The sequence below is a fragment of the Trachurus japonicus genome, chromosome 15, assembly GCF_045865225.1.
Source record: "Trachurus japonicus isolate A0001 chromosome 15, Traja_1.0".
NCBI lineage: Eukaryota > Metazoa > Chordata > Actinopteri > Carangiformes > Carangidae > Trachurus > Trachurus japonicus.
The window spans coordinates 11,055,548-11,077,413 of record NC_140921.1 but is presented as its reverse complement, the minus strand read 5'-3'; the positions used below and the strand labels follow the sequence as shown (position 1 = coordinate 11,077,413).

Genomic DNA, 21,866 nt, shown 5'->3' with positions numbered 1-21,866 from the left:
CTTGTTATTACAGCTGTTGCCTCAAGTCAGCGATTATTTTTTATTGCCTTCAACAAAAACTTTTGTGCAAAATATCCAGACATATATTTTCGCATATGTTTTTTTTAATGTCTGGAATTCCCCTTTGACTCGCCGTCTTTCTCGCCCTTTGAGCATCAGTCATGAGCAAATCAGTTTATTAGGGCATGTGCTTGGAGCTTGAGGCTAAATGTGTGTCGTCATGCAGACTCACATGAATGCCTTGTTGATGATTAAGTAGCAGCTAGCTAACTAGCTTAATTCTTAAACATATCACCCATGCAGCAGGCAGCCAACATGTCTTTATGGAGTCGTATAAAGGAATACAAATCCATTCAGAGGGGAATTAGATTAATCTGTCTGGTTACAGCCATAAAATAAAATTCAAGCTTTTTGAGCCTTTTTTGTTCTGTTCCTAAAACCATACCTGTGCTTTGTAAGTAGCTAATCTCATTCAAGCGAAACTGATTTGGTAACAGTTACAGTAGTAAATATGTGGCAGAGGTTTCTGTTTGCACATTCCTGTCATTGATATGATAAATTGTAAACACGGTTGTATGTTCTAGTTTTTTCTGATCTGAAGCAACAAGGGAAGAGTTGTACTAAATGTCATTCAAGTATTGCATATTGCTTTCCCATCAGCCACCTGTTCTAAGCGCCTGTTCACTTATTCAGTAACAGCCTTCATCATGTGAAGGTTTTACACCCAGAGTCTCTTACCAGTCACAGCCAAAAGTGGGACCTGGAAGTTTGGTTCACCAAAATAACACACTGCCATGTAAGTATTCATACATGTCTGCAAGAACTTAGGACTTTTGTGTGTGTGTGTGTGTGTGGGTGTGTGTGAAGGGGAAATGTGGCAGTTATGATGTAGAGTAGGTTCCCATATGCTTGAAGTGAGCTATTTTTAGCTGCTAGCAGAAATGGTGAATTAAGGGGAAGCTGGAAGCTGCGTATTTTGTTTTCCATCGCTGAACCAGAGCGTGTGTGTGGTGTCTGCAGTCATTGCTGTGTGGTTGAAAAAATAAAATACGGCCTTAAAAGTTAAAAAAATATCAAGTGATTGAATGAATTTAAACGGTAGTAGTTAAGTAGTCGCACCTTTTATGCCACAACATGGTGGAATAAAGGGAGGCCCATTTTCTCTAAATTGTCAGTGCACAGAACAATCACTGCAGCTGCTCAGCAACTTTATTGCTACAAACCTTTCAAGCAAATTAAACTGGATTGAAAACAATATATCACCTGAAACAATCAAGCTTCATTTGAATCACAACAATTTGCAAGAAACTTTAATTGCTCACAGTGAAATGTGTGTGTGTGTGTGTGTGCTGAGCCGAGCCCTGGGGTAGTGGTGGTGGTGGTGGTGGTGGTGGGACGGGGGCGGAGGTGTTGCTCCCTCCCCAGCCCACCTGCCTCCCACCTTTGAGACGAGCAGGAGGATCAACCCGTCCACTCGTTCAGCCTCGGGGCTCGGTGGTTGTAAAAAGCACTCTAGCCGATAGATAACAGAACAGAACAAAAGAAACGGGCTACTAATGGCTCGTTCTCTCCTCCTCCTCATGTAATAGATGATCTGTCCATCTGGTCAACAGTAGACCCCAACTGCTGCCGTTTCCAGTGGAGTTTACTGTCGAGAGAAACTGTTGATGTAATTAATTAGTAGTCCAAGCACACTGTCTTTATTTTCTTTCTATTTTTCCAGTTAAATGCCATTTAACATTCGATAACGATGTTTCATTGAGGAGATTTAACACTGCGTAGTCATTGAGGCTGTTCTTTTTTATCTTCTTTGTGCAGATCATCAATAGACTCTAGATTAAAAGACATGCTAAGTGCTCTTAGCTTTATAAACATTTTGAGTTACCCTTGTTAATTTAACCCTGAATTAGCTGCTCATGTTTGGCTTTCATCGATAGACCCTTGAGATCATTGTTGTTTTTCCTTTTACAATGTTCATACTAGAGTTTGAGTCGAGGAAGAAAAAAAAAGGATTCAGTCACTCATCTAGTGAGCTATTATGTTCTAAACAGCAGGGAAAGCTTTATTAGCATTGATTCAGCTCACGGGGATGTTGTGAGATCTGGTGTTAAAAGGTTTCTCTCTGTGGTGTGTGTGTGTGTGTTCAATGTGAGAGGAAGAGGAAGCATGCTCCTTCCCATTGTTGGTGGTAATAACCTTTTCAAGTTCATAATAATCTCTGCAGTTTTTCAGCAGGAGAGAAGTCCGCAGTGCCGTACCCAGGAGAGGGCTTACGTTTGTGTGTGTGTGTGTACGTACGTGTGTGTGCGTGCGTGCATGTGAGTTTGAACATGTACTGTACGGAGCGTCAGTCTCACAAGCATTGGGAGAGTAAACCCATCTCCTCGTTTCTATGGTAACGCTGCATGTCTGCAGAATGGGCGTGATTCAGTGCTCAGGCAGAATTTGTACTCACGCACACACACACACACACACACACACACACACACACACACACACACACACACACACACACACACACACACACACACACACACACAGAGCAGCAGCAGTACAATTAGTCCCCTGTTAAAGCTGTGCCGGTAGCGGAACTTGTGCTTTGGTGGATAGATGGGAAGGAGTTGTAGGTGTGTGTGTGTGTGTGTGTGTGTGTGTGTGTGTGTGTGTGTGTGTGTGTGTGTGTGTGTGTGTGTGTGTGTGTGTGTGTGTGTGTGTGTGTGTGTGTGTGTGTGTGTGTGTGTGTGTGTGTGTGTGTGTGTGTGTGTGTGTGTGTGTGTGTGTGTGTGTGTGTGTGTGTGTGTGTGTGTGTGTGTGTGTGGGGAGCGCTACTTTAACAGACAGAGCTCCTGTGAGACAGAAACACAGCAGCCTTATAACCTTTCCACTGACACCAATTTAATAGAGGCGTGTACACACACACACACACATGCTTACCTACTCATAGAGATCATGCGCCATTTATGTGAACACGGCCCTTGCCATGTATTGCGTCTGTATGGTGTGTGTGTGTGTGTGTGTGTGGTCTACTGTCTCAACCAGATGAACATTATCTCTATTCTCAGCAGATGTCCATTCAGCCACATTCAGGTTAAGACAATAGAGTTGGATGCAAAGCCCCATCCATATGTGTCTGCTTGAAATCTGCTGTAGCAAGGAAAGTATTTTCAGTTGTCAACAGTCTGAAACAGCAGAGCTTTTCTTGAAGATATCATCACTCAGCTGCCGTGTACACAAAGGCACATCTTTTTGCACGTTGTTTTCATACAGACAAAACATTATGAGTGAGTAAATTCCGTTGTGTTTGACGAGCTCCACCTTTCACCAAGACCTCGTCTGTTTAAAATGTCTCTGTGGGGATGGAAAAATGAGCCAGTGTATGAGGAGCTGTGAATCGTGCTGGAATCAATAATACAGCAATACAGTGTCAGGAAAAGGGAGGGGGTAAGGGGGGAGGAGGAGGTGAAGGAAAGATGTTGAGAAGGGGAGGAAGAGAGGAGGAGGAGGAGGAGGCAGCTCAGCCCTGCGTGCTTGGAGTGAGAAGTGATGGGATCAAAGCTGCATCTCTCTCTCTCTTTCTCACTTTCCCCCCTTCTCCATTTGTATTTTTTTCTTCCTCCGTCCTCCCCCACCATTTCTTCTGCCTCATCACTCACTCCCCTCTCTGCGTGAATATTGGCTTTTTTGAACATTTAATTGACTGGCCTATTCCCTATGTGTCGTGATTGAGATAGTGAAAAGTGAAGAGCGACAAAAAAGTGACCAAGCCAAGGACGCCTGTGCTGTCACAGCCATAGCATTTCCATTTGAAATATGTGTTAGCATTTGTGCGCACGTGCACGCGTCTCAGTGTTGGAAGCACATCGCCATGACACGCTCAGTGTGGTGGCTGGTCCCTCTTCCTCCTGCAGTGTCCGTCATGTTTTATGTATGAGAGCTAAGCCTTTGCCAGTTAATCCAAGAAGCATGTTAGGCTACTGTAGTTTAGCTTTGTTAATAGCCTGCAGCTAATCCTCAAAGCATGTTATTACCCACATCCCTCAAAAAATACAGTGCATTTGACCAGCGTTATATTTAAGGTGGCACCACATGCTCCACTTTTTAGCAAGATGGAAATAAAGTTGGTTTGGACTTGAGTGCCTTAGTTTGCAGCTCTTGTTCTTGTTGACAACCTCCATCTAATGGCTATTTCTGGCTCCTTGGGCAGTCAGAACCATGTCGTTTTGTAAGTGGTGATTTCATTTCGCTCTCCATATGGCACAAAATATAGACATTTTACACCACTTTGTGCTCATCGGGGGAGAGAGGGATGAAGCTGTGACTGTGCCAGGCTCTCCAGGAAGGAAACTGTGTGGTTACTACTCTCGGCATCTATCAAACATCTCTTGTGCATTAGGTCCTATAGCGCTGCAGTCTGTCTTTTAACTGCAATTTAATGTTATACGGACTACAGATTCAAAGTAAAGGAGTAAATGCATCACAGGAAGCTCTCGTGGAAGATCAGAGAAACGCTGAGGAACAAGAGCAGCTCAGAGGACCCCTTTGTGAAGGGAAGGACAGGAAGGAAAAGTGGAACTGAATAGGTATAGTGTTGCACCAATCGTTCCACTGCGAGCTTTTAAACTGAGAGGAAACCTGTTTAAATGAATCATTTTGGGCCCGAGCAAGTGGGCCAAAACTACACAATGTGTTTGTTTTGGAAGTGATATATGGATGTTGTTGTGTTCATTTAAAGTGACCATCAGGCGGCTGGACTTACGACTTTTTTTTTTCGAATTGCACAACTGATAAGCACCAAACCCCCACCGTCCAATCAGGAATAATTTGGGCAAATTTTGGCCGCTGCTCCATACACAGATGACCAAATTTTGTCATTGATATGTAAAATAACTTTTGTAATCGATTACTGTCTAATACTTACCAGATATACTCAGATTTTTATAATTACCGTATGTCAAAAATGTGCCACCTGGGATGTTAACTTTAAAGCCTAAGACTTGAATCCCAGCAGTGTGGGCCTGTACCTGCAATGCACACCCATGAATGGAGGTATAATTACTGTTTGTTTAGGTGCTATGAAAAGTGTGACAGCCTGAAATGTTGTGCTTGCACAGCAAACACATGCTGCCATTGAGAGGGACAGGTGTGAGGGCGAGTTAGCGGTGAGCAGTGGTCAGTGGTGGGACAGGTGGCTATGGAGAGAGTGAGAAAAGCTCTTTGTGGTGACTCATCATTTACTATGAAGCGAAAAAAAAACACACAATGAGCACCAAGACAACACTGATCTGGGCTCTGTATGCCGTGATTTTTGAGTCTGTGTATTAAAAAGTTCACAGCGTCACAAATCCAAGGTGTTACATGAACACTGATGGTCCATGTTTTCCTAAGCCAGCGCCCCGAGCGTGTGGCATTTCATAAAACCACAAAGGAATCGGGCCGATACGCTTCTGTCTGAATGCTGCAGAGAAACGACTTGGGAGATGTCCCAGAATGTCTGAGAGCTTCACGGTTTCCTCCGTAGATGCAGATTCTGGTCCCTTTGCCCTTTTTAGTCTTGGCAGATTTTTGCTTCGAGTGTTCTCCACAAGTTCTACATGGTGAATTGGCTGTCAGGCGCACCAAATGCCTCTCTGTGAGACACCAACTGTGGCTGTCTGAGCGATGCTGATTATTCTGTCTGACGCTTGGTGAGTCAATCTGTCTCAGTCTGTGGTCATTTCTGGACTGGAGCTGCTTGATATTAGTCATGATTGTTATTACCATCGCAGTGTATCATCATTATCAGTGTTGCTTTTGTCATTATATTATTCTCTCTTTGCATTCATTAAACATTTTGCTGGTATTTACATTATTTGTCGTAGTGTATAAAGGTAATCGGCTCGTACGTTTTTAGTTGACATGTTTGGACATGTGTGGCCTTGTTATTTCTTTTGAAGGATGGCATCATAATGCACCACAACCTCTTTCTCTGCATGCCTCATACACCAGCGTTGACAGAGAGATAGATAGACAGACAGGGCAATTGGGGTCAGTGCTCTTATCACCGCTGACAAGAAACCATGGCAACCATGCCCCTAACCTAATCACCATGACTGACCGTCACTGCAGCCCAAACTTTGACCTTCACCTCAGGTCATGGAGGCCTCTCAGGGCATGTCTGGAGTTTAAAGCCTAGATCCATCATGATCTGGGTCTCCTCTTGAATAGAGTAAGTGGGAATAGGCCTATTTCTTTTTTAAAGATGAGCTAATTTATTGAAGTGGGTCTGATAATGAGCATCTTAATGAGCAGTATCACGTTATAGTCCTAATGGAGAAGCACCATGATTCATACCCTGCCAGGTTTCCACCACATACATTTCATGGATTAAGTCTCAAAACTCGACCCACCTTTAATTAAACCCAGGTGGGGGTAAATAATAGAAATACTTTGCACTACAGTATATTTTATATTATTTCAGATTCTTTGTCTGTATGTCTGTGTTGTTATTATCTGTTTGAAACCAGATGTGAGTGATGCACTGGCCATCTGTCGCCCTGTTCTCCACATCTCACTCTGTAAACCAGCGGTTTTCTGTCTCTGCATCAAATCAAACAGCCAACAAAGGTTCAGACGACCACAGGCATCAGAGCTGCCTGTGCTGCAGGCTCTGATAAGGCGGATGGAGCTGAAATTGTGTTTGCAACTGAACTGAATAAATTTCCCTTGGCGTGGAGAAACAATGACGTGTTGGTTCCTCAAACACAAGCGCATTGTGTTGAGAGGCAGGTATGGATTACAGTATTAAAGTGTTGTAAGAAAGAACAGTAATAACATTTTATCAGATCAAGGTGTAAGAAAGCAAAGCATTTTCAAACGGGTGCATTGATGTATAGTTAACCTGCGTAAAATATCATTTATGTATGATGCATAGTATAGTAAATGGTGTATAATTAATGGGAATGACAGGGTCACAGATCTCAGGTCTTTACATAGTTGCACTGATGCCATGTATATTATCAAACGTATAGTATATTATGGTTTAAATCATCATGGCAGGGGCAGGTCACACTCAATCTGGAGCTCATTTGTCCAAAGCCAGGTGCTGAATCTAGTGACAGATATATTATGTTGCTTGTATATAAGCCTGTGATGTGTAAAGAATGTGCTTGTGAATGCAGTGTCCTCTCCTTGACCCGGACTTAGCAGTGGCAAGTCGCAGGGATTTTATTTTTTATGTCCCTGCTGCACTTTTTGCTTCCACAGTGTGATTCTGAGGCAGCCAGGCTAGAAATATGTGGAAGCTATGTTAAGGCTTCAGTTTTTAATTAATCACATCTTGGTCACCTTGATTATTTTAAGAAAGCTGCACAGATGTGGCTCTATTTTGAACCAATCAAAACCATCCAGTGATGTCAGGTTTCCATGAGGTAATGCAATATGTATAGGGCAGATGGTTACAGTGGGGTAGGGGGGGCTTCTCCAAAACCCCTTACTTATATAAGCCTCTTTGTCATGACTTCAGCAGTAACCTGCATAGCATAGTTGAAGCGTCGGGTCAGACGAGTTCAGATTGTTCACTGCCATCAGGTAGATATGAAATATTCATGTTATCCTAACTTCATGTCCTTTCTGCTTAAAGAAAACTGGCCCTGTCTTTTAACACAACTGTGGTTTGGACTTGGTTTATACTGCTTTAAAGGTTAGGACCATGAAAATATTTTTGGCAGGCTGTTGTTGAGTCACAGCCGACATGTACAATTTATGATGCAGCATCACTAGACAAAGTGAAGTGAATGCACTTGGCGTCACAGCTAGGGCAAACATTTGGACTATGTGAAAATGTAAATGTGAGTAATTTGTTAATGCTGATAGTTTGTGTGTTGTGGTCTATTATTGCAAATTGCCGTAACATGAAATGTTTCAACTCAAATAAAAACTTCAACATGTGTGCGCATGTGCATCATGTCTGTCTGAGTGTTGTGACTTGCAGCTCATGGTTTCATTTTAGTTTTCATGATTGACATGTGAATGGAGAGATGGGGGGTGGGGGCTCACGGCATAATAACCCACACCAGCAATTTAACCCACATAAATACCACCATCACATGCATTATCATAGACGCAGCACACTCACACCCAAACACATCAGATAACACCACTAATACACATGAGACCACCTCTGCTGTCCACCACAGAAGATTGATACGGCTGGTGTCCCTTGGCTGTCGTCAATCTTTGGAAGTGAACACCTTGCCCACGCTGCACCTCAGGCCTGGTAGACTCTGTTACCGTCTTTGATTGGAGATGATATTACAGTCTCATGTCAGAGCCCTGGGGACTGTCGTTATAGTGTATTCTTACTGTAATGCTCATAACTCTCTGGGATGCTGCCCTGCTCTAGAAACCTCTGCTTTCTTGGCTAAAATAGACACTGTACATGGAAAGGTTTAGTCGCACTCTGGGAATTACAATTATTTCAGCAGTCGCTTGTAAAAACTGTTAGTGCTTCAACTCTGTCCCTCTGACCTTGATTTTATATTTCTTTTCTTTGTGTGACAGGAGACTCTCCAGCAACTGGTGATGATGCCTTTACCAGACGTGCTGGTACTGGGCCGAAACCCTCTCTCTGGTAAGTGTCCAAAAAACAATACCAGCTCTAACTTCATTAGAGTCAACAATAGACATGTTTTAATTGTCCATTGTTTTGTTTTGTTTTTCATTTCGAGCGACTTGATCACAAGCTGTACGTGTAATTTTTACATACACCTCTTTTCTTTGTTTCACAATGTACTCAGTAAGTAGCTGTGTGTTTCAAATATAATGCATGCCGCTACAAGTTGGACATGATGGCAGAGTTAAAGGGGAAAATTCATATTTTATTGTTGAGGTGATGGGAGATTGATGAGTTTGTTAAAGGGACAAAACCCAAGTTTCTAATTTCTTCCCACACCTGCTGTCTTTTATTACTCGAAGTGTTAAATTCAAAACCCAATTTAATCATTTTGCAGCAAAGCATTGACCTTCTGAACCCAGTAATGTTATTTGATATATCTGAGTGGCCTAGCATCAAAAGTGCAGGGTCAGGCATTTCAGGAAAACATTTTTGAGCTGCTTGACCCGTGCACCTCCAAGTGCTACTTGATATGCCAATGTAACCATGATGAAGCCTCTGAGCAGAGAAGATAACCATTAGCAGATCATCATGTACGATCATGGTGTGCTATTTGTGGAAATAAAAGGTTCGTGTGGACAAAAGGAGAACCATGTGTCGAGCAAACTTTTACTTTCCAGCCCACATGAATCAGTTATTGGCACAATGGTTCCCCCCCACTGCAAAACCTTTGCTAAAACCACTAGAAACACACTGCAATGGTTGTTTTTTGCTTTTGGAAAACACACAAAGATCCACACAAATGTTTGTTGCCTTAATGTACATCTGAGCAGATGTAATTATTAGCTCTTCAGAGTGAATTGTTTCCAGGCACAGCTGCAGAGCTCATTGAAAGATATATGTTTTTTTTTGTTTTTTTAAGCAGACAAAACAGCCTCTCCTCCCTCCGCTGCCTTTGTCACTCTTTCGCCACAGGCTTTCCACTGTTGTGTTGCGGTTTTCATCACTTTTCAGTGGTCACAGTTACCTCTTTTAATTTTCCTCTGCCCCCACTGGCATGACGGGTAAACAGACGAACAAAAGGAGCTGCAGAGAGTGAGCACACATTTGTGTTTCTGTTTCATGCAAGGATTACTTGGTTGTTGATTTACCTAAGGGATAAAACCAACCACCGCTCTGCCAAAGTAACGGTGACGACAGGTTTCATCACTTTAAAACAAACACTGCTTTAGTTTTTGGTTTATTGCATTATAAATATGTTGTAGTACTCCAGTTATCGTAAACATTTATACAACTGTCAACTTCACAACTACTATTATAACTTCAGTTACTAAACAGCTTCCAGTCAGTGGTGCTTCTCCTAATTGTTAATAAAGTTAAAGGGATAGTTCAACCATTTGGCAAATTGGCCCATTGCCATAATCCCTATAGTCAGCAGGTTTGTTACCTTTAATTCTTGGTGCAAGTTATTTTTAGAATGGTGGAGCAGAGCCGCGAGCTGCTCAGAGCTACGCTACGGAGGCGAATGGTATTTCTTGGTTTCCTTCATCAAACTCATCAAATACACAATCCAACAACTCCAAAACGCTCTCGTGGACAAGTTGTGACCTGCACATTCACCACGCTATGAAATAATAACAGAACGTTACCAGACAGAGTTGTTTTCAAGGTAAATTCATGCAAAACCACTGATGTGCGTTCCCGTCGGGGGCAGCTTTTCGGCAAGTAGTCTCTGCATTTACCTCGAAAACAACTCCATCTCACGGCTGGTGAATGTGCAGGTCACAACTTGGGGTATTTGATGAGGGATACCAAAAAATCCCATGAGCCTCCATAGCGTAGCTCTGAGCAGCTCGCGGCTCTGCTCCGCCGTTCTAAAAATAGCTTGCACCGAAAATTAAAGGTAACGAACCTACTGCTATGACTATAGAGATTATGGAAATGGGCCAATTTGCCAAAATGTTGAACTATCCCTTAAAGTTATTTTGAAGCTAAGACAGAGTCATTGAGTAACAGAACTGTCTACTGTTTGACTGTCTGTTTATCCCACCAGACACTTTCACAACAGTGCGTTTGTGAAGATCTACTGTATGTGCAGCGCCCTGAAAATCTCACACAAGCCTCACACAATGACCTTAAACACGGCTGAGGCGGGTTGCTAAGTGAATTTTAAAGTCGGTGCTGCAGACAAGAGAAGAGGGCAGCTCGGAGCAAGTGGACCAGAGCAGGCCAAAAAAAAAAAAAAAAAGTATTAGACTGCATTCCTCAGGGTTTCCTTTGCCCTTTACCCTCTAGCTTGTCAGATAATCAGTCAGTAAGTCAGCCATTCAGCCAGTCAGAGCAGCGGTGGCTGTGCAGTCTGGCTCTGTGGCTCAGCGGCCGCCAGCTGAAAGTCATTGGCCATGTGGCTTTTATTATGCTCTCATTAGGGGGCAGGGGACGACTCTGCGTGTGTGTGAGTGCACGCACGTGTGTGTGTTTAGGCAGTGGATGGGGGAGGGGTGTCTTCACAACACTGAACAGTGGGAATGCACTGTAGTACCCCCCTCACCACCACCACCACCACACCCACCCACCCACCCACCCACCCACCCAGCGCCCCAGGCTCTGATTTACCCCAGTCTGCCTTGTATATACACGCTCAGTGAGATGCACAGACACACACACACTCATTTCTGCATGCAAGTAGTGTTTAGCGAGTATGCTTGCATGCACATGTCGGCGGCGCACACATGAACACACACAGACACACACAAACAAACAAAAACATAGTGCTGCCTTTGTCTGGTCTGTCATAAAGCCTGTGGATTTTCTGCAAAGTCTTTGCCCTCAAAATGTGTTTATGACTATCAGTGCTCGCTGCCACCCCTCAAACTGTTCCCTGATGTAGCTGCACGCCGTCTGTAGTTATCTTTGAGTGAATACAGTCTGCATCTGCAGTTCATAATGAATACGGAGCAATAAATATACCATGACTGAGCAGAAAAAAGTCATATCCTCTCTGTGCTACTGAAGGAAAACATTGCACAGTTGACAGCCTGCCACTTAAAAATCCTACATGCAATCCAGATTTATTTATGTTTTATTATTGATACAGGTTTTCTGAATAAATAAAGCCAAACATATTGAAGACAAAAGATGGTTTTAGATGACTACACCAAGTCATAAGCAGAAATTAATAGAGCAGTAGCAACAACAGGCGAGACAACTGTTGTTCACTTGACAGCTGACAGAAAACATAAAACGAGGGGCTTGACAGGCGCGTCTATGTGTGTGCGCGTGTGTGTGTATGTGTGTGTGTCTGTGTGGGTGCGTGTGTGTGTGTGCATGTGTGGTTCAGAAAAAAGTCAGGCCTACTATTTTTACTAGAAGAGTTAAACAGTGTTCTGTGTGTCGGCGAATGTCTGGTGTGTTTACACAGTCTGCTTTCATAGTGTTGTGGTGTCCTGTGTCTCCATAAGAAACAATAGACAGAATTGTGTGTGCGTATGACTGGGATGTAGACCTACAAGATCTGGGTTAACTTTGAAACAGTTTCTTGTATTCTTCTATAATGTTTCTTCTTTATGGTTATGTACAGCCGAGCATGTGCAGCGGTCACTGTGCCGAGCGGAGCCCCCTCAGACTGGGTTTGCGTGCGTCGCAGGCAGCTGAGCTCATGACTCTGACCTCGGCTGCAGGCTGTTTGTCTTTGATGTCACTTGACGCTGCATCATCTTGTCTTATAAAGCACAACTGCCCTGAAAATAAGGTTCAGGCATCTCTGTCCTCTGTGATCCAGTGAAATGGTCAAACACACTGTGGCGTGCTGTCAAAGCAATATCAGATTGCCTTTACTAGTTTTATCACCGACATGCGAGTCAGTGGAGCCTGCATGACTCCATTCGTCGTGGCAGAGGATTGCACAGACACGCACGCAAGCGCACATTCTTTTTTTTTTCCCTCCCTTCTTATTTACTCATATCCGCACAGACAAATTAACAATGGCATCGCAGGAAGAAGGGTTAGTCACTGTCCCTCTGACCTCTGGTTTCCTGCTAAGAGGATAACACAGGGAGGGAGGAAAGGAGGTGAAAAAGGAAGCCTAGATGAGTGAATGCAAACTCATAAGAGACGCAGATGATTCGTAACAATGCTGAGGGAAGGACGAGAGGAAGGAAGGAAGGAAGGAAGGGTGGATGTATGTTGCAGAGAATACATTTATCGATAGAGTGAGTGTGTATGTTAGAGGGAAGGAAGACAGGGATAGAGGGAAGATGAGGCTGGTAGAGAGATGGGTAGCACCTCCTTCGCTGCTGCTGCTGCTGCTGCTTCAGGGAGATTTCTATTGTCTATTTTCAACCTTGCCTCCCTCCTGCCCGCTCTTGTTCTCTCTCTTGGTTTCTCTATTTCTATATTCTTCTTCCCTTGTGTTTGTGTTGCGTATACTCCGTGGTGCTTTCCCTCTTTTGTCTCTCTGCCTTTCATCTCTCCCCCTTACCGTTTCTCCTTCTTGTTCTCCCACTCCAGCTTTATAAATTATTTATCCTATGAGGTCCCTTATCTTTCCTTCGTTGCTCCAGTAGATTTGCTGAGCTAAATCCTTTCCCTGACTAGAATGGGCTCCTATGGCTAATAGAGAACTGGTAAGCCCTTGCAGCAGTGAGAATTATGTTTTATCAGCCTGTCACCCTTCGAGGCTCAGATTTACTCATATATTCTTCATGTCTGTAATATTTCTCTTTATATCATAAATGTAGCTGCTGCTGATGAATTCAGACATTTAGTATTTTTCTCAAGTATTGAGAGACTGACTAAGCAAAGCACAATATTCACTTTTAACATGTGTTGAAGTTCATGGGTGACAAAATATTTCCCAGAAGTAATAAAAACATATTTAATCATTTTAAGGATTTCAAGATTTCAGAAAGCCATGTCATTTATGCACATCATTAGTAAGGTAGCTCCAGCTGCTGAAGGACTGGACAAAAAAAAACTAGTTTGTATAGGTGTTGTCTGTTATTTATAGTGGAAGGCAGAAGGGTCAGAACAGCCTCTCTCAATGAAAAGGTGGAAACGCTGCTGTCACAGAGAGGAGGGGGCGAGATGTGATCATTTCGGGACATAATGTGTGAGACAGGCTCTCCTGAAGGCATTCAAAGTGTTGCACTCTTGCTCACACATTATGTAACAGAGCTACTTGAGTAACGAATGAAGAGAGAGCTTGAGAGAGAAGAAGCACGGGTCTCATCCAGACCTTCTGATATATGATATGTTGGTAACACTTTATAATAAGTACATTAAGCATTAAATTCATCATTTAGAACACATGAATACTCATTAGTATGTAATTCATAAACACAGTTATTAGATTAGATCTTTTACTCATCAATGATAAGCACTAACTGTATTATAAACTACATACTAATGAGTATTCATGCATTATAAATGAAGAAACCAGTATTTATTAATGCTTAACTAATGCTTAATAGTGTGTCCTAAAGTGTTACCGATATGTTTTCTACATATTCATGGTGTCCAACACAACAGGTTTCTACAACGCATCAGTGTTGACTTGTTCACAAACCTAATTCAAGCACTAGCACTCGCCCCGGCTTGGGCCTGTATCCAATTATTAACTGTCATGATGATGAGAATAATCCTGATCTCCCATCTTAAAAGGTGAAGGTCTAACCTGCCACGCCGTGACCAGAGGGAGGTCTCTGTTGCTCAATAATACACTGACTTTGTGTGTCTCTATTGATTCAAGGGGAATGAGAGCGAGGGGCATTGATCTGATTGTTGGGCTCCTTCCATCAATTTCACAGAATCTCTCACACAATGAGACACATTGTGTTTGACGCACTGAGCCACTCCCATAGGAACTGATGGGTGGTTTGTTTGTCACTCTCTATATTGATGCTTTACGCAGACAATCACATTCCTCTCTCTCTCTCCAGCAAATTCATTTTTGGGAGATGATGCTAAAATTTGCAATAACTATGAAGATGTTTTTTGTAATTTTCTCATTCGATTAGATTTTTTATTATTATTATCATTGTAAATTATTTGGAAAGAGACACAAATGGTAAATGCGTTGTCTTTCTGTATGACTGCGATTAAACTGTTCCTGCTGTGATGATTGGCCCATTAAACTGAGAGGAAAACAGACCACCCTCCACAGAAAGCATGCTGTCACTAATCTGGATTTATTGTTATTAGAGCCGGACAGTGTTAGCACTCACTACCCCCTGGACCACATGATGAGCTGGCTTATCACACATACACACACACACATACACAGCTAGAAATAGGGGAAGCGCACAGTCATCGACACAGAATACACAACAAATTGCGTATACCATACCACTTAGTCAGTGAAACACACTCATGCACCACCTGGTTTACTGTTGCTCAGCCTCAAATCCCACAGATGAGCTCAGGCCTGTGGAGCATTGGGGTAGCAGCTGTTTTTTGGGTTTCTGTAGTTTCTGACAATATGTCCTGACATGTGGAAGAGGGCTGGAAGTTCATCCTGCCAGCCCACTACGCTGTGGAAAACACTGTGGTATTGTAACTAGAGGTCGGAGGTTTAATAGGGGGAAATTGTAACAAACGTAAAGAATTAGCTCATTGGAAATAAACGGGATGGATGGAAATTTTCGTCTGCCGTAAAATGAGGAAAAGGTGCCACCCTCCCCCGCCCCCAGCCATGTCGTACTAATTGTTCTGACATCTTTTAATGAGGAAAAATAGAGCAGATGACTTTGATAATAGTGCAAAACATTTTTTTAACTAACTGAAAAAATGCAATGTTTATTATCATAAAGCACAAAGAAACTAATGTATCTCAAATGTAATCATCTATCAGTCATCATCCTCCATCAATCATCAGGTCTCTGATGTAATGAACTGTTTGAGTTAAAGCCACGAGCGAAACGTCTTTCAGCAGAACGGATTAGTCAGCCCCATGTGTTTTACTTCTCCTTGAGTCACAACCAGTTAAACACAATGTCAGACAAGACAGAAACAGGAACCAGACAGAATTACAATGATGATTAATTGGCAGTTGGTGGTTTATTTGTTGTTGTTTGACACAGGCATGTCTTTTTTGTGTTTTCTAGAGCAAGGCCTGGATGAGATGAAGAAGCTGCTGCTGCTGCTGCTGGGCTGTGCTGTTCAGGTAAGAGGAGGAGTTTACTCCATTGAAACACTTGCACACTTCACACACGCATATATAATTCAGGTTTTAAGGAGCGAGAACTATGAAATTCATAATAGATGCCAATCACTCTTGGAGAGAGTGAGAGTGAAATTGTATTATTTTCAGGGGGTCATTCTGTAGCAATTCAATTTCAAACCTAGAAATCTAATTTCGGAAGAAGTCTTGACCTCCTTTAACGGCTGCCACTTGCTCCCTTCTGATAAAATGAATTAAGTCTAACTTCATCATACAGCTAATACTGTGTGTTATGAATGTACATAGCAGACCTTTTCCTGTCTCGTGACAAAGCCCCCTATTCAGCTCTTACTCACTGCATTTCAAACAAGAACACTGACCTTTCACCAACTCCATTGTTTGCAAAAATACACCATAGTTGAGTTAATGGGAGCAATTCTGACTTAATTCTGTGTCTGCTTCGAGCCCGCTGCACCTGTTGCTGAATAAGAATTAGCACAAAGTAATGGGCCCTGCGGTCTTGTTCTGAACTCATCTTCTGCCAGAAAGAGAGGAAAATGATCTTTGTCTGATCCAGAAGATAAACTTGTGTTTGAAGACTTGATTTCTTACCTAAATACAACTGCTGATTTCCTGGAACTGTGTCTATCAGATGAACTTCTGCTTTGTGTCTGCACCGCTGATCTACTAACCTCTACTTGATCCCACATCCACCTAAACCTTTAACTCTTTAACGGCTCTTCTCCTCTCTTTTCCACCCTTCCCCCTCTCTGTTTACAGTGCGAGAAGAAGGAAGAGTACATTGAGCGTATCCAGATCTTGGATTTTGGCAGCAAAGCTGCCATAGCATCCCACATCCAAGAGGTATTTGTCCTGCATAGTAAACAAAACTGGAGAGAATTAACATGTTTAACTTCTTTGACCTCCTTTTTGGTTCCATAACGTGATCTGCAAAGTCTTATAAACAATGGGACGGTTGTGATTGTAGGTGACTCACAACCAGGAGAACGTCGTGGACCTGCAGTGGCTGGAAAGTGGGGAAATGCCTCCTGAGGATCTGGACAACCTCTCCAGAAACCTGGCGTTCCACCTCAAACGCCTGGTGGATGAAAGAGACACACAGCTGGAGGTAATGACAGAATGACAAACGTACACACATGACATACATAGATTTATTGTGCCTCGTCAAGGATTGTTTTTTATTACCAAGCGACGTAAGCAGAACAACAAAGTAAGATCAGAGCAGATCCCACCAAGGAGAGTGTGGTACAGTAAATGTGTGTGTTTATTTTCTGCATTTCTCTTTTTAGTCCTGGGGGATGTTGTAACGTACAGATGTGTGTTTGTGGTGTCTGTTACACCTTCTTTACAAACAGAACATTGCCAGTGAAAATGAGCGGCTGTGTTTAGGAGAGTTATGTGGAAACTTTTTTGGGGCTTTTTTTTGCCATTACCACAAGAGAGCAGCCTCAGGAAGGAAGGGTTGAAACTGTTAACTGTCTCATGGATGGAGTTTGTGTGTGTGTGTGTGTGTGTGTGTGTTGTGCACATGCACATATGTGTGTGTGTTTTGCCCTTGGAGTATATGCGTCATTAATTGAGTTTCCAACCCATAGGGTACAGATGCCCACTACTGATTGCAGATCTTTGTGTGTGTGTGTGTGTGTGTGTGTGTGTGTGTGTGTGTGTCGGAGGTTCTAATAGCCTCCAGATTATCACTGTGTAGTCCAGCCGCTCTCAATTAAAATCCCATTTCCTGTCACGGGCACTAGATCAAAATAGGCTGTGTGTGGGACTCTGGATGCACTTTTTGCCCCATTGCCTGTGGTTTTTTTTGGAGTCCAGTCTGGTCCCATTATCGAACCCCATTCTGCTCTAAACCAAGTATCTTAATTTAACTGTAGCTTTAGAAAGTAGTTCCTGGTTACTTCTGTTCAGATTCTGCTAAATACAGATTCGAGATGATTTATTTTAATGGTTTTTGCGGCGTGTTTATTTTTTTCCCTGAGCCCTGGGTTTGACCTCCACTTCAGAGCCTTTGCCTTCATGTCCTGCATTTCTGTTTATCCAAACAGCCCAAAATCCCATGACCTGACCCAACATTTTATCTCCTTTCATCCAGACTATAGTGGAGTTAACCCAGGAGAGAGACTGTGTGCAGTTGTCTCCGCTGGCTCCCTGTGCGACGCAGTCCCCCGGCGACTCCCCCAGCATGAGGAGGACTGAGAGCCGACAACATCTCTCCGTGGAGCTGGCAGATGCCAAGGCCAAGATCAGACGGCTGCGACAGGAACTGTAAGTGCCCCGGCTTTATCAGCTCAATAAGTAATTACTTAATTCGGTCAAAGGGGGAAGCAAATGGAGAAGAAACAGGAAATGTAAACAAACCTGATTGAATCTCAGTAGCTACCACAAAACATGATCCAGAACAACATCCAAAGAGGTCACTGGATGAAGCAAGACAGCAGCTATCACTCCCGATCTTGTTTGCTGCTTAAGTTCCTATTTCTACTTTGCTCTTACTGTTGTATGTTTGGTGTGAACTGCAAGCCCAGATTGTTATTGACTGGTTCTTTGAGATAAAGCAATGCAAAGTAATCAAGGTTATGACTTTATGAGCCCAATTTTGTGAACGAGGGGCACCACATTTTTACTATTTTATCCACACAAAATAAATTGGACATTGTTTTTGTTCTCTGACCAAGCTTTGTACCTCCTGTTACAGTGACTTTAGAAGTGTTTTCTTATGGATGATGTCCACTGGTTATGTCTGACTCGTCTCTCATTGGTCTTTTTTAAAAGTGCTGAGAAATCAACAAAGATAATGCAGCAAATTTTTGTCATTGTGGGCTTGATGGAAACTATATTTGGATGGAAATTAGCCTGTGGCTACAATCTGGCTTGTTTACGATTTTATGTTTCGTTCATGAACATGCACTGTCCCACCTCAAATAAATTGAATTGAAATTGAATTGAAATTACCAGATCATATAGATGAAGTTGCGCTGAAAAAAAAAGATACCATGTATGGACATGTTAAAGCAGAAGTAAGCGATCCGGTCGTTTTCGCTAATGCTGCGTTCGAGGCAGGCTTTTGAAATCGTAAATTACAGCTTCAAGTCACAACTTACGACTTTGTAGCGTTCCAGGCAACCCACTCGTGTTATTCTGCCACTCGTAACTTCCGACCCGTGAACTCGTACCAGATCAAACTGATACAACTTCACAGGACGGAAAAACACGAGTCTACGAGTTTCCTTGAACACACCATAACAGTCCTCGTCCCTACGTCGCCACATTCACGGCGTCCCTTGGCTGCACACACAGCCCTGCATGCCGTTCTCTCTCCTCATTGGATAAAAACTGTAGGATACGATAAATGTTTTCTCCTCGGCTCAGAGCAGAGCAGAGGGACTGACAGACCCGTGTTTCGGTCCAAACACTCTATGTAAGTGATTGCTGTCGGAAGATATAACTATTTAAGACTTATATTAACACAAATATATCACTTACTTCTGCTTTAAACATTTTTTAATTTGGTATATAATGGCAAAAACAAAATAGGCTCAGACCCTTAAGGGTTAATCTCTATAATATTTGTACCTTGCTGATGTGGAGAAGAATTTAGGCCACATTTGGGTTAATCATTTAGTCTTTGTAATTTGTCCTGTCTCTTTTGTCAAATAGACAATGGTCCGCTGAGGGCGAACTGAGAGGCTAAATTATGTTTTTTTAACAAGTGGTTGTTACTCAGAATGGACACTCAGGTCATCGGCTGCTTGGTCACATGAAAGGACTGAAAAGCGCCTCCCCTCGAGTGAACCTGAAGCCATTCATGGGATTTCTGGTACTGAAAGAGCACAACATTCATCACTGTAGACATCTCCCTCACACTTCTCTGACCTACATTATGACGATTTCTTCAGTTAGACCTTAGAAGTGCTGCTAAAGAGCAGCAGCCAACAGGCCAGTGAGTTGTTTTGTTTCCTGGTTGCTATGGTATTGTTTACTTGTTGCTGTGGCGTCTGTGACAGAGGGGTTTTTTTCCTCATGTGATGGACCAAACAAGGGACAAAAAAGTGGGTCCATGTTAATCTGGTCACATGACTGCATTTTCTCTTCTGGGCCATTAGACTAGTATGTTTGTCGTCTGCGAGCGCCGCCTGCACATGCACAGATATTGACTCTGCATAAATACGTAGATGTGAGCGTCTACTGTGTGGTCCTGTGTTTGTGCGTCTGAAAGAGAGCAGGTCAGAGCCGGGGGGTACGGCGCAGTGTTCCCACAGTGCTCTGTTTGTTAATGTGTCTGTTAAAGCTACTGCGGCTTGGCTGCTTTTCCCCCTCCTGTTCCAGCTCAAACACTCACTGAGTTTGTACCTATGAAAACACATTAGGAGTAATATTTAGGGCTGTTATTCTACAGGAAGCCTTTACCCGTTTACTAGACTAAACATTTATTTTGTACTATTTCCACTTATCTACTTCTAGAAGTCCTTGATTAGATTTAAAAGATCTAAAAGATGAATTTAGATTCACCTGTAAACAGGTTTTATTTGACACAAAACAACAACACAACTGGTCAGTGAAAATGCTTTTCTTCCCGCTTTGCATCCTTTTTAGTAAATTCATCGAAACAAAGTCTGTAGCAATTGGAAATCATTACCCGTGTGCTTTTACTCATGTAAAGTCTTTCTGAGTTGCAGTTCAACCAGCCAGGACATCTTGAATGTCAGTACAGTGGATCATTAACCACAACAAATTCTAACTAACTCAGTGAGATGAAACACATGGGATGTTCCAACCAAACATAATGTGCACATTTTGTTCTAGACTGACAGCAGTTGCGGTGCAAACTATTGTTGTCTTTTAAATATAGAAGTACATACAAGTGTTTGAGTCTGTACAAAAACACCTGCGCAGATGCAACGAGTGCTAAACCATTAACATAAAAACCAGAGCCAGCTGCATCCATAATATGAGCCCAAAGCTAATCTGCCATGCAAGACTTGACAGGTGTTTGTGATTTGGGGGAGGGAGGGAGGGTTGTGGGGTGACAGGGAGAATCTGTGAGAGGTGGAGAGGGAGAGAGGGGGGGGGGGGGTTAACTGATGAAACAAAAACAGAAATGGGTGCAGACGACTTCCCAAATAACGTCAGCAGTGGGAGGAAAGGAGATAAATGAGAGGACGAAACGAGTGGGATGCCTTTTCCTTATTCAGATGCATCCCGCCGCGGCTCCAGAGAACTGTAATCAAATAGGCCATCAGATGTTCAGTGGAGCGGTTTCATGCAAACACACACACACACACACACACACACACACACACACACACACACTGAGGAACAGCATCTCAGGAATGCAGTCGTTTTCCTTCAAAGCAGAGTGACACATTCTCCCTCTATGGCAGGAGAGCTGAGAATTTGCACACACACATAAATTCAGTGGGACAGCAGATGTCAGGCTGCCCTGCGTCAGTGCTACTGAAATGATACAGGAGTGTGTCTTAGACAGCAGATAGCAGGACGCTGCTGCGGAGGGAGGAGGAATGAGAAAATGGATTCAGAGTTTTTTTTCCACTTGCACCACCAGAAAGTCAAACTTTCTTCTCTCTAATCTTATCTGTTGTGGTATTTTCATCTGAATAAAGGAAGAGGGGTTGGAGCCTTAGGGGCAGATTTGCATATGTTTACTCCTGCTACTGCTGACACAGTCACACGGCGCCATATATTCTTCAGCTGTCTTTAACCGCCTCCCATGTTGTTGTGTGATGTCAAGCAGAAGGGAGTTGTTGTTTATTAGCAACCACATTCACAAGACACAAGAAAAGTCATTGTGTCCTGACCACCAAAGCACAAACACACCAGACAGACACAATAGGCTATTTTTACTTGACTTCATTTAACAAACTGGGTTTTTGGGTCTTTGAGGCAGCATGTGAGGAGGAACAAAGGCATATTATGTTTATTTGGGATGATGTTGCTTATTTTGTGTGTCCGTGCTAACAATAGTGTTTAAATTAAGACGCTTCTCTATCAGCTACTAGCCCATCAAAATTGTTAAGACAGTGAAATTGATCATTTGAATACAGAGCCTTTGACCTCCAAATAATGACA

The 21,866-nt window shown here is 42.8% G+C and overlaps 1 protein-coding gene across 12 annotated transcripts in view; it reads left to right on the top strand.

Moving 5' to 3' along the window:
* Positions 1–21,866, top strand: part of ccdc88ab (coiled-coil and HOOK domain protein 88ab) — a 68,042-nt gene that overhangs the window by 19,248 nt on the left and 26,928 nt on the right. For all 12 annotated transcript variants that reach the window (XR_015037739.1, XR_015037737.1, XR_015037734.1 and 9 more), the window contains exons 4-8: positions 8,539–8,608; positions 15,694–15,752; positions 16,530–16,613; positions 16,738–16,878; positions 17,872–18,044. Coding sequence is in view for 4 of the 12 variants with exons in the window: in XM_085799566.1 (XP_085655692.1) it covers positions 8,539–8,608; positions 15,694–15,752; positions 16,530–16,613; positions 16,738–16,878; positions 17,872–18,044 (527 nt within the window). In the remaining 8 variants the exon portion in view is untranslated. The remainder of the gene's footprint in view (positions 1–8,538; positions 8,609–15,693; positions 15,753–16,529; positions 16,614–16,737; positions 16,879–17,871; positions 18,045–21,866) is intronic.